The sequence below is a fragment of the Pinus tabuliformis genome, chromosome Q, assembly GCF_031772625.1.
Source record: "Pinus tabuliformis cultivar Carrire ecotype Pingquan chromosome Q, CPIR1, whole genome shotgun sequence".
Taxonomy (NCBI): Eukaryota; Viridiplantae; Streptophyta; class Pinopsida; order Pinales; family Pinaceae; genus Pinus; species Pinus tabuliformis.
The window spans coordinates 353,041,382-353,055,512 of NC_142296.1; the positions used below are offsets into that span (position 1 = coordinate 353,041,382).

The 14,131-nt window shown below is 34.3% G+C and overlaps 1 protein-coding gene across 1 annotated transcript; it reads left to right on the plus strand.

Annotated features, from left to right (window-relative positions):
• Positions 1–340: 340 nt before the first annotated feature.
• On the plus strand, positions 341–980 carry LOC149219636 ((R,S)-reticuline 7-O-methyltransferase-like). The gene is made up of 2 exons (XM_089386876.1): positions 341–830; positions 880–980. The coding sequence occupies exons 1-2, from the start codon at positions 341–343 to the stop codon at positions 978–980; spliced, it is 591 nt and encodes a 196-aa protein (XP_089243002.1).
• The last annotated feature ends 13,151 nt before the right edge of the window (positions 981–14,131 follow it).

Below are 14,131 nucleotides of genomic sequence, written 5' to 3' on the forward strand. Positions count from 1 at the left end.
AATAGTTAACAGTTTGTATTCGAAAACGGATTCTTGGATTCGGTACTGATGTTTGGTATTGAGAACTGATTCTTGGTTCTGTTTGGATGCTGCAGATTATTATTAATGGGAAGCCTTGTGTTGGTTTGGGGGGCGCTAATAAAAGGAGGTGGTTATCATTAAAAGTCGGGACCTTAACGCTTCATTGATGGTGGTTATCAATTGAGTGATAAGATGTTTGGTTTTGCCCAGTGCAGGGGAGATGGGAATGCTTCTACTTGTCGGGGAAACATATGGATTTTAGCCGTACGCCCTCCCCTTCACCTCTATAATCCCTGCAACACCCAGTCACCGTGCAGCCATGGGTGAATCTGCTGCTGCTTCTGCTCCAAATGCCGCCCTCCAAATAGATACTTCTTCCTCGCCTCAACTCCAACTCTACGACATGATCTTCTCTCTGGTGAAGCCCTTGGCGTTGAAGGCCGCCGTTAACCTCAACATTCCCGACATTATCGCCACCCACGGTGGAGGTGAAGGTAGCTCTCTCTCTGTGGAGGACATCGCCTCCCACATTGCAGCATCCGCGCCCTGCAACACGAATATGAATATGAAGGCACCTCACTTGGAATACCTGTTTCGCCTTCTCAGATATTTGGCTTCCTACCATGTTTTCACTGAGACCTCACACGCTGGGGGAGCTGCAGAGTTTAAGCGATACAGATATGGCCTCACTGCCCTTTCCAAGCTGCTAACAGCGGAGAATGAATATTCGTGCGTGCCGCTGGTGTTCTCAGCGACCAGTAAGGTCCCCTGGGAAGGATTGCAGCGTCTGCACGAAACTGTGATGGAAGGTTTATGATGATGGGTTTAAGAATATAAAAACGGTGGTGGACGTTGCAGGAGGAACGGGATCGGCCATATCCATGATTGTGGAGGAACACCTTACTAATCCCAGCAATAGGAAATCGCTTCCAGGACCTCAGCATGCGCTATGGCGATGAGGGTGTCGAAGGATAGAAAGATAAGTTGACCTTGTGTAATATTCTTTGTTTATGTGCAGCAAGAGAATGTTTAAATTACATGTTTTCTTAGTAGAAAATTTGTTGATGCATGCAGATAGAAATTATTATTTGATGTATTTTCTTGGTGAGGAAAACATATGATAATGCATGCGGTGAAGGTTATCATTATGGCTGCTATTCACGAAGATGTATCTTGGAAAATAGGAACCTGGTCTTGATTCTTTCCTCGGTTTACATGAGCTAACGAGTTAGAACTCTTAAAGAGAGTTATGCATTAGTAAAAATTGTGGAGGTCAAACAATATTATTTGGGTATATATATATATATGCTAGTTAGCTAGTGTGTTATGCGTGCTCATGCATATGAGAAGATGTTTAAAGATCGCTTTAGATGTTGATTATTGTTTGAATAATATTGTAACTAATCTTGTTGCCAAGATTGTGGATGACCGCATTGACAGGAAGCGATGGCGGATGATTAATGGGCCATGTAGATGGGTTTGAGTAGTAGGATCGTACATTGCTAGACGATCATGCCACAAGGGATGTTGCATGTGGCGGTATGTAAATGAAAGATTACATGTAAATTGTATTAGCTTATAGCTAGTTATGTGACAGCTTAATGATAATTCATTGTAAAGATTCTAATAACAATGGTTAAGGGATGAAATCCCTTAGGAGCCATTGAGTGAGGGGTGAAAACCCTCACGAGCGTTTAATAATAAGATTAAACGTTTGCTGGTTTTCACCCTACGGGGTTTCCAGGGTATATCCGTGTTCAATGGTGTGATTGATGTGATTGCCTTTTGTGTCAGATGGATGATGTTGAATCCTTGATGTTGATGGTTCTTTATTAGATTACATGATTATCTAATATGGTTAAGGATATCAAGAAATGGATGCATGGATTCATGAGACAGTTTATGTTATTACAGTGATGGTTAAAGGTTATGCAATGGTTATGAAACTTACTGTCTTTGATGGCAATTTACTTGATGCACTAATGAATATTATATTTAATGGTTAATGATGAATTGTGGAGTTGTGAATTGGTTAATTACTTGTGGTAATTTGTACGAAAAATTCTAACTCCCTACCTTTTACATGCGAGGTTACCGGGGTATATTACAAAAGAGCTAATATAGATGTCCGTTGATACTTAACTTTTAATATAAAATTGTTCAAAGAAAACATACTATAAAATTGCATTGTAAAACATACATGCTAAATTATCTTGTTTGTCTTAAAGTTTACTTTCAGATACTATTGTATTTTTCATGAAATTTGAGAAAGCTTAGAGATCGAGAATTAAAATTTGCAAAGTTGATTCAATTGAAGTTGCATTAATCTCAAAAGCTGAATTAAAGGAAAAGAAAATTTTCAAATATTAAATACTATGTGTGGAGCATGCATTGCTACTTTTAAAAGGTTTTGTATGCACTGCATATATAGGACAAACACAATAAAATGCATTTTTTTTGAGATATCAATGAGATACAAAACATTTGAAATTGATGGTAATGTGATTTTAATAAAGTGAATAATGTTATTAAGATAGCACTAGAAGTATTCTAAAAGATAAAATGATGACATAAAAATAAAATGAAATGCAAACATGATAGGTGTATAATAACAACAAACCAGAAAACCATGATACGTTACCTCCTTACATTATAGTTTATTTTGGATTTTTGAATTTCCTTTTTATCTTAATAGCAAAGCCACAGTATTAATGAAAACAATTTTATAGTATTTAGTACTAGCTAAAATGGACAACTTAAGAGTGTACATAAAAACAAATTAACAATCTACTTAAACTCTGTTACGCAGTACAATATGAATACATGGAGAAAATAGTTTTGGACAGTTCGATTAAAATACGAAAGGAAAAGATATACAGTCAATGCAAATGAAATGATTCGTATTCTTGCACAACACACAGGAGATAGTTTTTTCTGGCATAAATTTTACAAAAAAATATGAATGGCGACCAGCATTCCACTCTGTCGTCAGGGTAAAAGAAAGAAAGCAGAGGATTGAAGAGCATACCAAAGTGCAGAAAGTTCGCATGTCTTCGCCTCCAACCTCCACAAGAGGGGGGCACACAATGACCGAAGGCTGAACCTCGTGGCCATTGTTGACCTGGTTGGCACCATATCTGACTGTCATTTTCACGCTGGGAGTGAACATATCAACCACATCACCAATAACTTTAGCCACTGCTAAGGGCTCTGTCAGTCGAACTGCCATTCTGTTGGCGAAATTTACGACAACCACTCAAAGTGGAAGACAAAACAGTTGATTTAGATTGAAATCCACTGTTCTAAAGCTCTTGGAAAAGGATTATCTTCGACTCAACTCTGCCAATTACGGCTGTACACTTACTTCCACCCACATAACAATTGATCGAATCAAGCAGAACTATCATGTCAGCATAAAACGTAACATCCAAGAAGCTTGCTTAAGAAGGTTTAGCATAAAACGATTTGCTTTAAAAGCCAATGCCGGCGACGTTACGAGTATCTTTTATTGGGTTCTATCCGAGAAGCTTGCTTAAGAAGGTTTAACCTAAAACGATTTGCTTTAAAAGCCAACGCCAGCTCATTTGGTTGGCCTTCGCCCCCTTCAAATGAAGGCCACCCTACAAGGCAAGGCCTGAGATGGACGGTAGAAATCTATCCTGGTTGGTCGATATTGAAAGGCCTACGTTACGAGTATTTTTTATTGGGTTCTCTCCTGGTGGAGCTCCTAAGCGTGAATGTCACCTTGTGAATCGTCCAGTCCGTGACATCAGGAGGCCCTTCTGCGATTTAAATAATGTATTTTTTTTGGGATCTCACTCGAAGATAACTAACCAGTATATATGCAATCTGTTACCTATAAAAGGTATATAAAATTAGCCTAAATACTAAATGTTCTTACAATTAAGGTTGATAGGCCTAGCGGTATTAAAATTTAGCCTAAATGATAACATGTTCCTACAATTAAGGTTGATAGGCCTTGAAGGCTTAACAGTTAACCTAAATGCTAATAGGTTTGTATTAGGGTTTACATTTCAGGTTGATGTTCAAAATTTATTTTAAAAACGTTTTGTTTTGTCTTCATCATTTGATAGTTAGTAAAAGGTTAGGGTTAAAATTATTAAGTTAATTGCATTTTTAAAAAAGTGTAGCAAGGCAGCTTACTCTTTTCTATTCAAGTTAGAAACTCTGCTACCATAAAAATTATATAAACAATTTTAATTTATATTGCTCCACGTTAAAATGAGTTTGTTCATTAATAAAATTGAATCTTATATTATTTCTTTAGTGGTAGCTAATAAATTTAGATTTGAAGTGGCTGAATTAATTGTTTAGTCACCATAAATACTAGCATAAATTTTGGCAGTGAGTAACCACTAATAAGTGTACACATTTACAATTTTACTCATACAAAAGTGGTGAGGAAAACATAAATAATGGTAGGAAGTAATTCATGGTAAATATATTTATTTACATCTTATTGCTATCCATTTTTTATGAAAATAATTAGTTAAATTATTGTTTGAAGTAAATAATTATGAATATGTCATTTACATATGACAAATTTTCAAAGATTATTTTTTGGATGATTTTTCTACAAAACTTGAAAACTAAAAAATCAATACATAAATATCTAAAATTATGCATGAATATTGCAACATGTCCATAAACTATGGCATAAAATATATGACACAATTATCCACATAGTACTATATTGAGTGAAAGTTACAATAAAACCTTTAAATTAAAACTTGACAGATAAATCTAAACTAATTTATTAGTATTTTCTAATATTAATATAATTTTTTATTAAGTTTTATTTTAATACTTTATTTTATCATTTTTACTATGTTATTTTTTTATTATATATTTTTTACTAAAATATTAAAATCTATATTATTTTAAAAATTAATATAATAAAACAAAATAAAATTTAAACTATTATTTCTATATATAAAATTAAATGTATTTTTCATAAATATAATTATAAAAAAATATAAAAATGTGTTATCCAAATATAAATACAAATTGCAGCCGCGTTATGTAAAGAAAAGCTTCCAAATCTCCCATGCATTAAATTTTATTTACGCATACAAAAGTTAGTTGTTTAATTAAGTTATAAGAAGTAATTTGTGGCCAACATCCAAACAATGCGACAAAGCAACAGTCAAACATCGTACACATGTTTCCATAATCATTCAAAGCCAGACAAAATAATCGATTGAGAGACTATGTCAAGCACAATATGTGTCAGGTCTCCGAGGTTTTCCATTAAATCAAATATCAAATGTTTGGAGAGCATGTGATGAGGCAAATGGATGGGCAGGATCTCCAAGTCCTCGAATATTATAATATCTTCATGAGTAATTCACGGTTGCATTATCATCAATCAGTGCAGATTCCGTGGCCTTCTAATTCTTTTTTCAAGTTCTGAAATCCATCTTCAAACCTAGGTACCCTACAGAGCATAAGAAAGATGCAGAAATATTAAGTCTGTCAAGTAAATGTAGGCATTATTTAAAGGACCCTTAGAAATTAATATGTAATCGTTTTATTAAAGAAATGTATTTGAAAATCTGTAAACTGAGAATTACTCCATCAACAATTTAATTGTCTGGCTAGAATTTAATATCCGATTCTAAAGATGTCTTTGCATGTTACGAGAATCACTTCATCACTAAATATTAGATAGAATGAATTACGGTTTTAAATTTAATTATTATTTTTTATTTTAAATTTTAAAATGAAAACTAATGCTTTTTAATTTGCTGGGCTTATACAATATTACAGTTTATAATGTTTTACAATATATTCATCTACTGAGTTATTATTTTTTTATTATTATTAATCTATTTTTTTCAGTAAGAATAATGACTTTCTATTATAAACATGGACTAATTTGTTATAGAGAACTATCGTCAACTATGATGTGTTATGATCTAACATGAACAACCATAGTTAATTATAATCTAACACAGTAAACTATAATTATTAGTTGTGGATAACCAATGGCATCTCTCACCATACTCAACCATTCTCAACTATCATCTACTATTTCTCTCCATAGCACCTACCACTTTAGTAAATGTGGTTGACATACACTCATATGGGTCATTTTCCACCTTTTCTACACTAATAAGCATATTTATAATGTAGGTATATCAACTGCATTTACTAATGTGATTTACTAATTTGATTGTACTAATATTATTATTATGAACCCATCTTTTAGTGATAACCACCTGCTTACATTTTTTTTCTACTACTAAAAAACCAACCTACAAATGTTTGATATTTGGAAATAGATAGTCATGATCATGTTAATAAAGATCCCATGAACATCATAACTCTATTGTTTGTACCAACCTAGATCCATCTTAACTCAAGATGTACCAAGCGCTGAGAGGGATCAAATTTCTTTTCACTTTAAAAGAGGTTTTTGTGTCAAGAAATTTTATCCCTAAAATAAAACCTTGATAGAGCCCGAGTTAATATGCATCTAGAATGGTTTAATTAATATTTATAATTAATTACAATTATGAATATAAATATAATTATTGATTTTATGTTTTTTTATTTTATTTTATTTATTTTATTTTTATCTAGTCAAGATGTTAAAGATTACAATATCTCTAACATATTGGTATCAAAAGCTTACCTAGGAATTAAATTTACTTATAAACCTCAAATATAAAGAATTTTTTTAATAAAAAGTTAATCTACTGATGGGAAATCCTGGATAAAATATTTCTCATGTAATTATTTCATTTTAAGTAATATTTCCACCAGCCTAAATATTACAATTTACACAATAGTCCCCCTCACGCATGCTAATTTTATACTTGAATTTGTTTACTTTTAAACATCAAATGTAAATATAAATTACAACAAAAAGTGGACCAGTTGAGGGGAGATATTGGGTAAAATGTAATATTATAGTAATATATTTTACCCAACATAACCTAGTAAAAAATGGATGGAGGTACACATAAATATTAGATAAAATGAAATAATTATTTTTTTCCTAATATATCCTCACAAATACACAACCCTAACATATCCATAAAAAAGTTTTACCTTTACAAGCTACATGGATCCAATTTCATTTTCGATAGCTAATTATGTATCTAAATATGATATCAAACTAAGATGGCTCTAGGCTAGTTTAATTTCCCCTTAAATAGCTTATATTGTATATGAATACCATGGGTCAATACTATTTTTTTTTAATTTAATTTTTATAGACTTATTTTTATTTTGTCATTTGGTTTTATTTTATTTTATTCTTACCAAGTTCAAATGTTTACATTACGTTACCTTACTTTACACATTTCTAGCATACTATAAGCATTAGATCTCAGGTCAGTAAAGAAATTACATATATCCCTTATACTGAAAAGTTTTAAACTTTTCTTTTTTTTTTTTAATTTCAATTACTTTGTCTCACTATATAAAGTCTGATGTAAAATAAAGGTGATAATTGAAGCATTTTATTGATGGTCCACATTGATTTTTAAAATAATGTTATTAATTTTTTTTAAGGTAACCTTACACACATCTCTCACATAGACTTATGTTAGCCAACACATATATTTTTTATTTCTTTTAATCTAAAGTGAGAACATCTCCCTCATATACTAGGGTGTATATCTCATTTCGATGCAATAACTCTCATTTTTATACAAAAAAAAAAAAAAAAAAACAATCATTTTAAACTAACTACAAATAACTACATAAGTACCATCCTTTAGATCATCTATAAACAACAAAGAAAAATAAAACTCAATAGAATGGAATCTTACTAAAACTTTAAAATTCTCCCATTTAAAAATCATAGTAGTGAATTTTGCCTATGTGAAAGGTGAGACCCAATTTCGATAGAGCTTCAACAGAAGATTTTTATTCCCTGTAAATATGTGCACAAGAAACGATTTGGAGCATGCTCTTAAACTTTATGATCCTGGCCATCGAGTTTCACAACAAAATAAGGTTGAAAAGAGATCTATCGTTAATCCAATCAATACTGAACTTTGAATCGCCAAAAATGTTAAAGATTGAATATATTAACTATAAACTAAATGGCTCTCCAGGTGAGATACTTGGAGAGTGTAGAAACACTCATACAAGCCCCTTTCATTCATTGAGACAGATGAGCCTCAAATATATAGGTTTTCACACTAACACAATGGTTTTAACCACTCCCTAGATATTACGATATGAGGTCTAAAATTAGAGTGTCAAACCTATCATCATCATAACAACAATCTAAGTCTAGATTTCTCCATTACTTTCAACACTTCCCTTTAATGGAGAAAAGGTACTGAACAATAACATAACCCTATTGGTCTAGTCTCAACTAGGCTTACAATTAAAACATGAAAAACTTGGTAACAAAGATTTTCATTTTGGTCTTTTTTTCTTGTGAGTCCATACTTTCATCTTAAGTCGAGGCTTCATCTTCACTTTCCTTGCCATGAGGTAGTGATGTATCTTCACCTCATTTCTTCCCCAGTGATGGAAAGCTTGAATTCTTATTCTCGTCCTTCCCAAAATTATGGCAGGTTGGATAGGAGAATTTTCACCCTTACTATTTCCGGTGTCAACCATCTGAATGTCAGTGATGATGTCATTGCAATTTAAATTCTCTCTAGCTTTGTCTTCTTCTGCCACATCTTTGCAATTAGTTTCATGTGGCTCGTCCAATTGATCTTCAACACTTTGTTCCTTTTTACATCCTTCATGAATATCATCTCGTGAGTCTTCAATCTCAGGATCTTGCATAATAGACTGTGCCTTTTGATTCTCGTGGTCATCAACCAAACCACATTGTTTTTCTAAAACTTCTACTAACTCGAACATACTACTCATGCTAATCCCTCCAAATGCCCACATGAGAAAACAATCATCATCAGAATAAAAAATATCTAAAAATATAGACATGTTAAAGTTGAGCTTATCTTGCTTTATCTTGCTTCGAGATTTCTTTTCGACTCCACACAGTCCTCTAACAAGCTCCAACAACCCCATTACAATGTAGGTGGGAAACTTATCCCTTTGGAAGCTCTTCAACTATAGAACCTTATAGACTGTTGTTTCTATGCCACAAAGGTGTCAGTGCCCTCGGCTTTGGCGACGAGCAACAAAATGACCTCTCACAAGCTGGAAACGGTATCAATAATAATTCTGATGTATGTGATTAGCAATTTCTGATAACACATATTTCTTAAGATGGGTTCAAATCAACAAGAACTTTCACATTTTCATTGTGGCATATAATAACTTAGAAGAGGATTTACACAACTGGTTTTAGGATCTCCAAAACCTGCAACTTAAGTGACGCCGACAGCAATATACCACGCAGTGGCATCTTCTTCAGCAGTTCTGGCCTCGGCCTCTCAAGAGTCCCGACCTCTTTTACAATGCCCTGCGACCTTCTTGACAGTCTCAACATGTGATTTGGCAGCGAATCCGGTCGGTGGATTGAATCGATCATACGTCTTCCTAGTAGTCGTCTTTCTGCGTGAGGCAGATCTCACCTCACCTACAACACCAGCGCTTAACCACGGGCAATCTTCATGCCATGGGCCTCTATTTTTAGCACACCTACATGGCTGTTCCGGCCTAATTGTAATTCACGAGATCAGCCTCCTGCAACCTCCTTCTCAGCTGCAAAATTTGAAATCGCAGCAGCTTATCAGTTGTAGATCTGGAAGCTCAACAGGTTTAGTTCCACATCAATGAAGGAAGATTGTGCAAACTCGCTTCAACGTTGGTCTCCCTTCAGTAGCTCAATCGCTCAATCCAGTGGCTTCCTTCTAGCACCAAGTCAAATCACCTTAACTCTGATACCATGTTAAAAACTTAATATATTAACTATAAACTAAATGGTTCTCTAGGTGAGATAAGTGGAGAGTGTACAAACACTCATACAAGCCCCTTTCTTTCATTGAGTCAGATGAGCCTCAAATATATAGCCTTTTGTAATAATGGGATGGTTTCCACCACTCCCTAGATATTAGGATATGAGGTCTAAGATTAATGTCTCAAACCTATCATCATCATAACAACAATCTAAGTCTGGCTTTCTCCATTATTTCCCACAAAAAACTTATACAATCTCCATATAAAACCATCTAGCAGACCAAAGCAATCTCCAAAGTGCTATAATAAATTGATAATATAAATATGAGGGTAACGCCATAGAAACCCACATTAACATATCATAAAAAAAAAAAAAAAAAAAAACATGCTAGATATTTTTTCAAACATTTAATAGTTTTCGAACTTCTAATTTTTCTTTTTTAAGCCACATGACAAAATGCATGGAAATAAGCACAGATCTCGTTGCTATTTCTATCAACTTCGAAAGAGGTATTTTAAAAAAATAATGGAATTTTTAAATCACCATATACCCCAGAGCATAAAAATGGGAAGTCTCCTCACGTACTTGAAATTTGTCATCCACACCTTTTTACATGTTTCAATAGACGAGAAAATCGAGTATGCATTTATATTTAAATGTTGTAACACATTTATTGAGACGACAATGGAAAATGGGCAATGAGGAATAAATGTAAAATGTTTTCATGTGAGCCCCGACACATATATCATCTACCAGGTTCACAGTAACTCCTTTTGCAAAGATTCTTCCAAATTAGATTCTTGTTCTTCCACGCTGCTGACTGAAAAGCTTTAATTTTAATAGCATATGGCATGAGCATACCTTCCTGGACAAGAACAACATTGGAGGGACCTGTAGAGAATAAGAAATGTGACTATAGATCTCCTTCACAAATAAGAGTCCCTAGACAGATTGTCCATCGTGTTTGAGAGTATCATCTCTATTCCAAAATGTTATACTCGCCATGTTAAAATGTACTCTTCCCACATAGCAGCATCAATACCAGATAAGCCCAATTTCATAGCGCTTTTCCAAGTAAGATAATGATGAAATGTATCCATATCATATTGAATTTGGTTAATGAAGTAAATGGCCATGCCATGGACGTGGTGAGTTATTTCGTTTGTCAATTTCTTAGCGCTTTTCCAAGTAGGATAATGATGAAATGTATCCCTATCATATTGAATTTGCTTAATAGCATATTGAATTTGGTTAATAAAGTCAATAGCCGTACCATGGAGGTAGTGAGTTATTTCGTTTAGCAATGAATGATGTCTCTGAACACTACAAATAGGATCAACCTCACTTTAACCATAGAGCCAGAACCGATCTCTCAACTCAAATTTCCAATAAGCCAATTTTTTATTTTCATGAATACTCGGCATATGAAGGATCCCCATTCTTTGACCAAGCATGGGGAACCAAATTTTTTAAATAATTCTCCTTAATAATTTATTTGCAAATACCAGATCCAAATAATGCTCGCCAAAAACTCTTTGTCAGCAGCGCTCGTCCAAAATTTTGAAAGTTACATACACCCATCTGGTTCCGTTAGGTGCTATCCTAGACTCCCAAGATGAATCTTATGGTTACCCATCACATCTGAACAGAAAAAATTAGATATAATGGCGTTGATTTTTCTAACGCTATTCTATTACATTACATTAGATGTAATCTTCTTACATTACAACCAGGGTATTCTGTCTTTACCGTAAAGCATCCGTAATGTTCCTCTTGAATAATTGAAAACAGAACTGTCAGCACGCGGTTATAAACAAGATTTCACGGGTCAGATTAATCACGCATTTATAGGACCGAGTGGATAAGTTATTCTCCCATCGGGAAACTGTCACATACCCCGGTAACCTCGCAGGTAAAAGTAGGAAGTTAGAATTTTTAATACAAATTACTCGCTAGTAATTTATCAATTTCATAACTCCACAATCATCATTAACCATTAGACATAGTGTTCTTTAGTACATCAAGTAAATTGCCATCAAAGACAGTAAGTTTCATAACCAATGCATCACCTTTAACCATCACTGTAATAACATAAACTGTCTCATGAATCCATGCATCCATTTCTTGATATCCTTAACCATGTTAGATAATCATGTACTAAGACATTATGGTTGTCACATCAAATAAAGAACCATCATCATCAAGGACCCATCATTATCAACGGACACATAAGGCAATCACATCAATCACACCATTGAACACGGATATACCCTGGAAACCCCGTAGTGTGAAAACTAGCAAACGTTTAATCTTATTATTAAACGCTCGTGAGGGTTTTCACCCCTCACTCAATGGTTCATAAGGGATTCCATCCCTTAACCATTGTCTTAAAATCTTTACAATGAATTATCATTAAGCTGTCACATAACTAGCTAAAAGCTATTACAATTTACATGTAATCTTTTATTTACATACCGCCACATGCAACATTCCTTGTGGCATAATTGTTCTAGCAATGAACAATACTGTAGTTTGACTTCATCTGCATGGACGAATAATCCTTTTTCCTGCCATAATGTTAAACATCACTTTCCTTGGCACCATCTGCCATCGTTCCCTGTCAATGCAATCATCAACAATCTTGGCAACAAGATTAGTTACATTATTATTCAAACAATAATCAACATCTAAAGAGATCTTTTAACATCTACTCATATGCATGAGCACGCATAACATACTAGCTAACTAGCATATATATACCCAAATAATACTGTTTGACCTCCACAATGTTTACTAATGTATAACTCTTTTTAAGAGTTCTATCTCATTAGCTCATGTAAAACCAAGAAAAGAATCAAAACCAGATTCCTATTTTCCAAGATAAATCTGCAAAAGAGTGAATAAACATTGCCGTTCTTGTATAATAAACTGCATTTTAAAACCATGTCTGAAATTAATACTCATACACGAGTATTCCCATGGTCTTGCAAAACAAAATTATCACAACATAAATACATACCTCGCTACATGTATGTATTTTCGGGCTAAGTTTCTGTTAAATCGCCGTAGCACCTCCTTACAAGAGTAGCCATAGATCAGATTAAAAGAGCAGGGAATCAACTTCAGATTTAACCGTAGCCAGAGAAGACCATTATTCAAGTAAACAAGCATAAGCAAATAATTTCACACGTAGTCGTAAAGGGGCAGTTACCCATTATAACAAGCAGTCTTCATCTATCAACAAACAACTGTATTCCAACCGTGGAAATTGGCACCAGGTATCGAAACCCTGCGCGGTGGCTCAAAAGCAAAAAGGAAAACAAAATCTTTCCGCATCCAGCTAAGAATGTCACATTATGTGGACTAAATCGAAACCATATAAAACTAATAGCATAATGATAATCTTTCACCGCATGCAATATCATATGGTTTCTTCACCAAGAAAAGACATCAAATAATCATTTCTAACTACATGCATTATCAAGTTTTCTACTAAGAAAACGTATAATTTAAACATTCGTTTACTGCACATAAACAAAGAATGTTTCACGAGGTCAACTTATCTCTCTTTCCTTCGACATCTTCGTCGCCGTCTCCCATTGGAAAACCTTCGGATGGGTAGATGACTCATGCCGTCCATCGTTAGCCTTTATTTTGGTCCCTTCAGGTGGCAGCGCTCCCTTATTTACATTCTAAGTTCATGAGGAAGCTAGCCAACAGGCAGTGCTCCGCGGACCAATATTCTATATCCATTATATATTCAGATAGAAGATGCCCACTCTAAACCTATACACTATTCTATTAGGGTTCGGAGCTCTCCTCTACTGAAAGCAACGAAAACCAGTTGGACTGTTGCGTTTCTGAGAACGATCATGAAACACACAGTTTACGATGGACAGTTTCCACTCCATCTTTGCTCCAGTCCATCGAGCGTGCAAAGGTAACGTCACTTCTTTCCCCGCCCTCCCTTGTCACAGAATGTAGAGGGCATATCTCTCTCTCCATTGCACGCGTAAAAACTATAGTGTTATAGATTCGTAGCAGCAAACCGTTACCATGTCTATCACAGCGTGTAAAGAACAGGTCCATCCTTTGCTACCTTGCATTAATCGAGTCTCTATAGTGTATAGCCCGTCCTATACTATGAATTTTCACCATATTTAATACATACAATCCATGTTCTTTCCCTCACTCAGTTACCCGTAGAATTCGGGTGATGGCACTAACAGGTAGCGCAAGAAAAGCGAA

Coding starts and splice junctions, on each gene's coding strand:
- LOC149219636 (XM_089386876.1), top strand. CDS start 341: ATGGGTGAATCTGCTGCTGCTTCTGCTCCAAATGCCGCCCTCCAAATA. Junction 831..879: donor GCACGAAACTGTGATGGAAG/GTTTATGATGAT, acceptor TGGACGTTGCAG/GAGGAACGGGATCGGCCATA.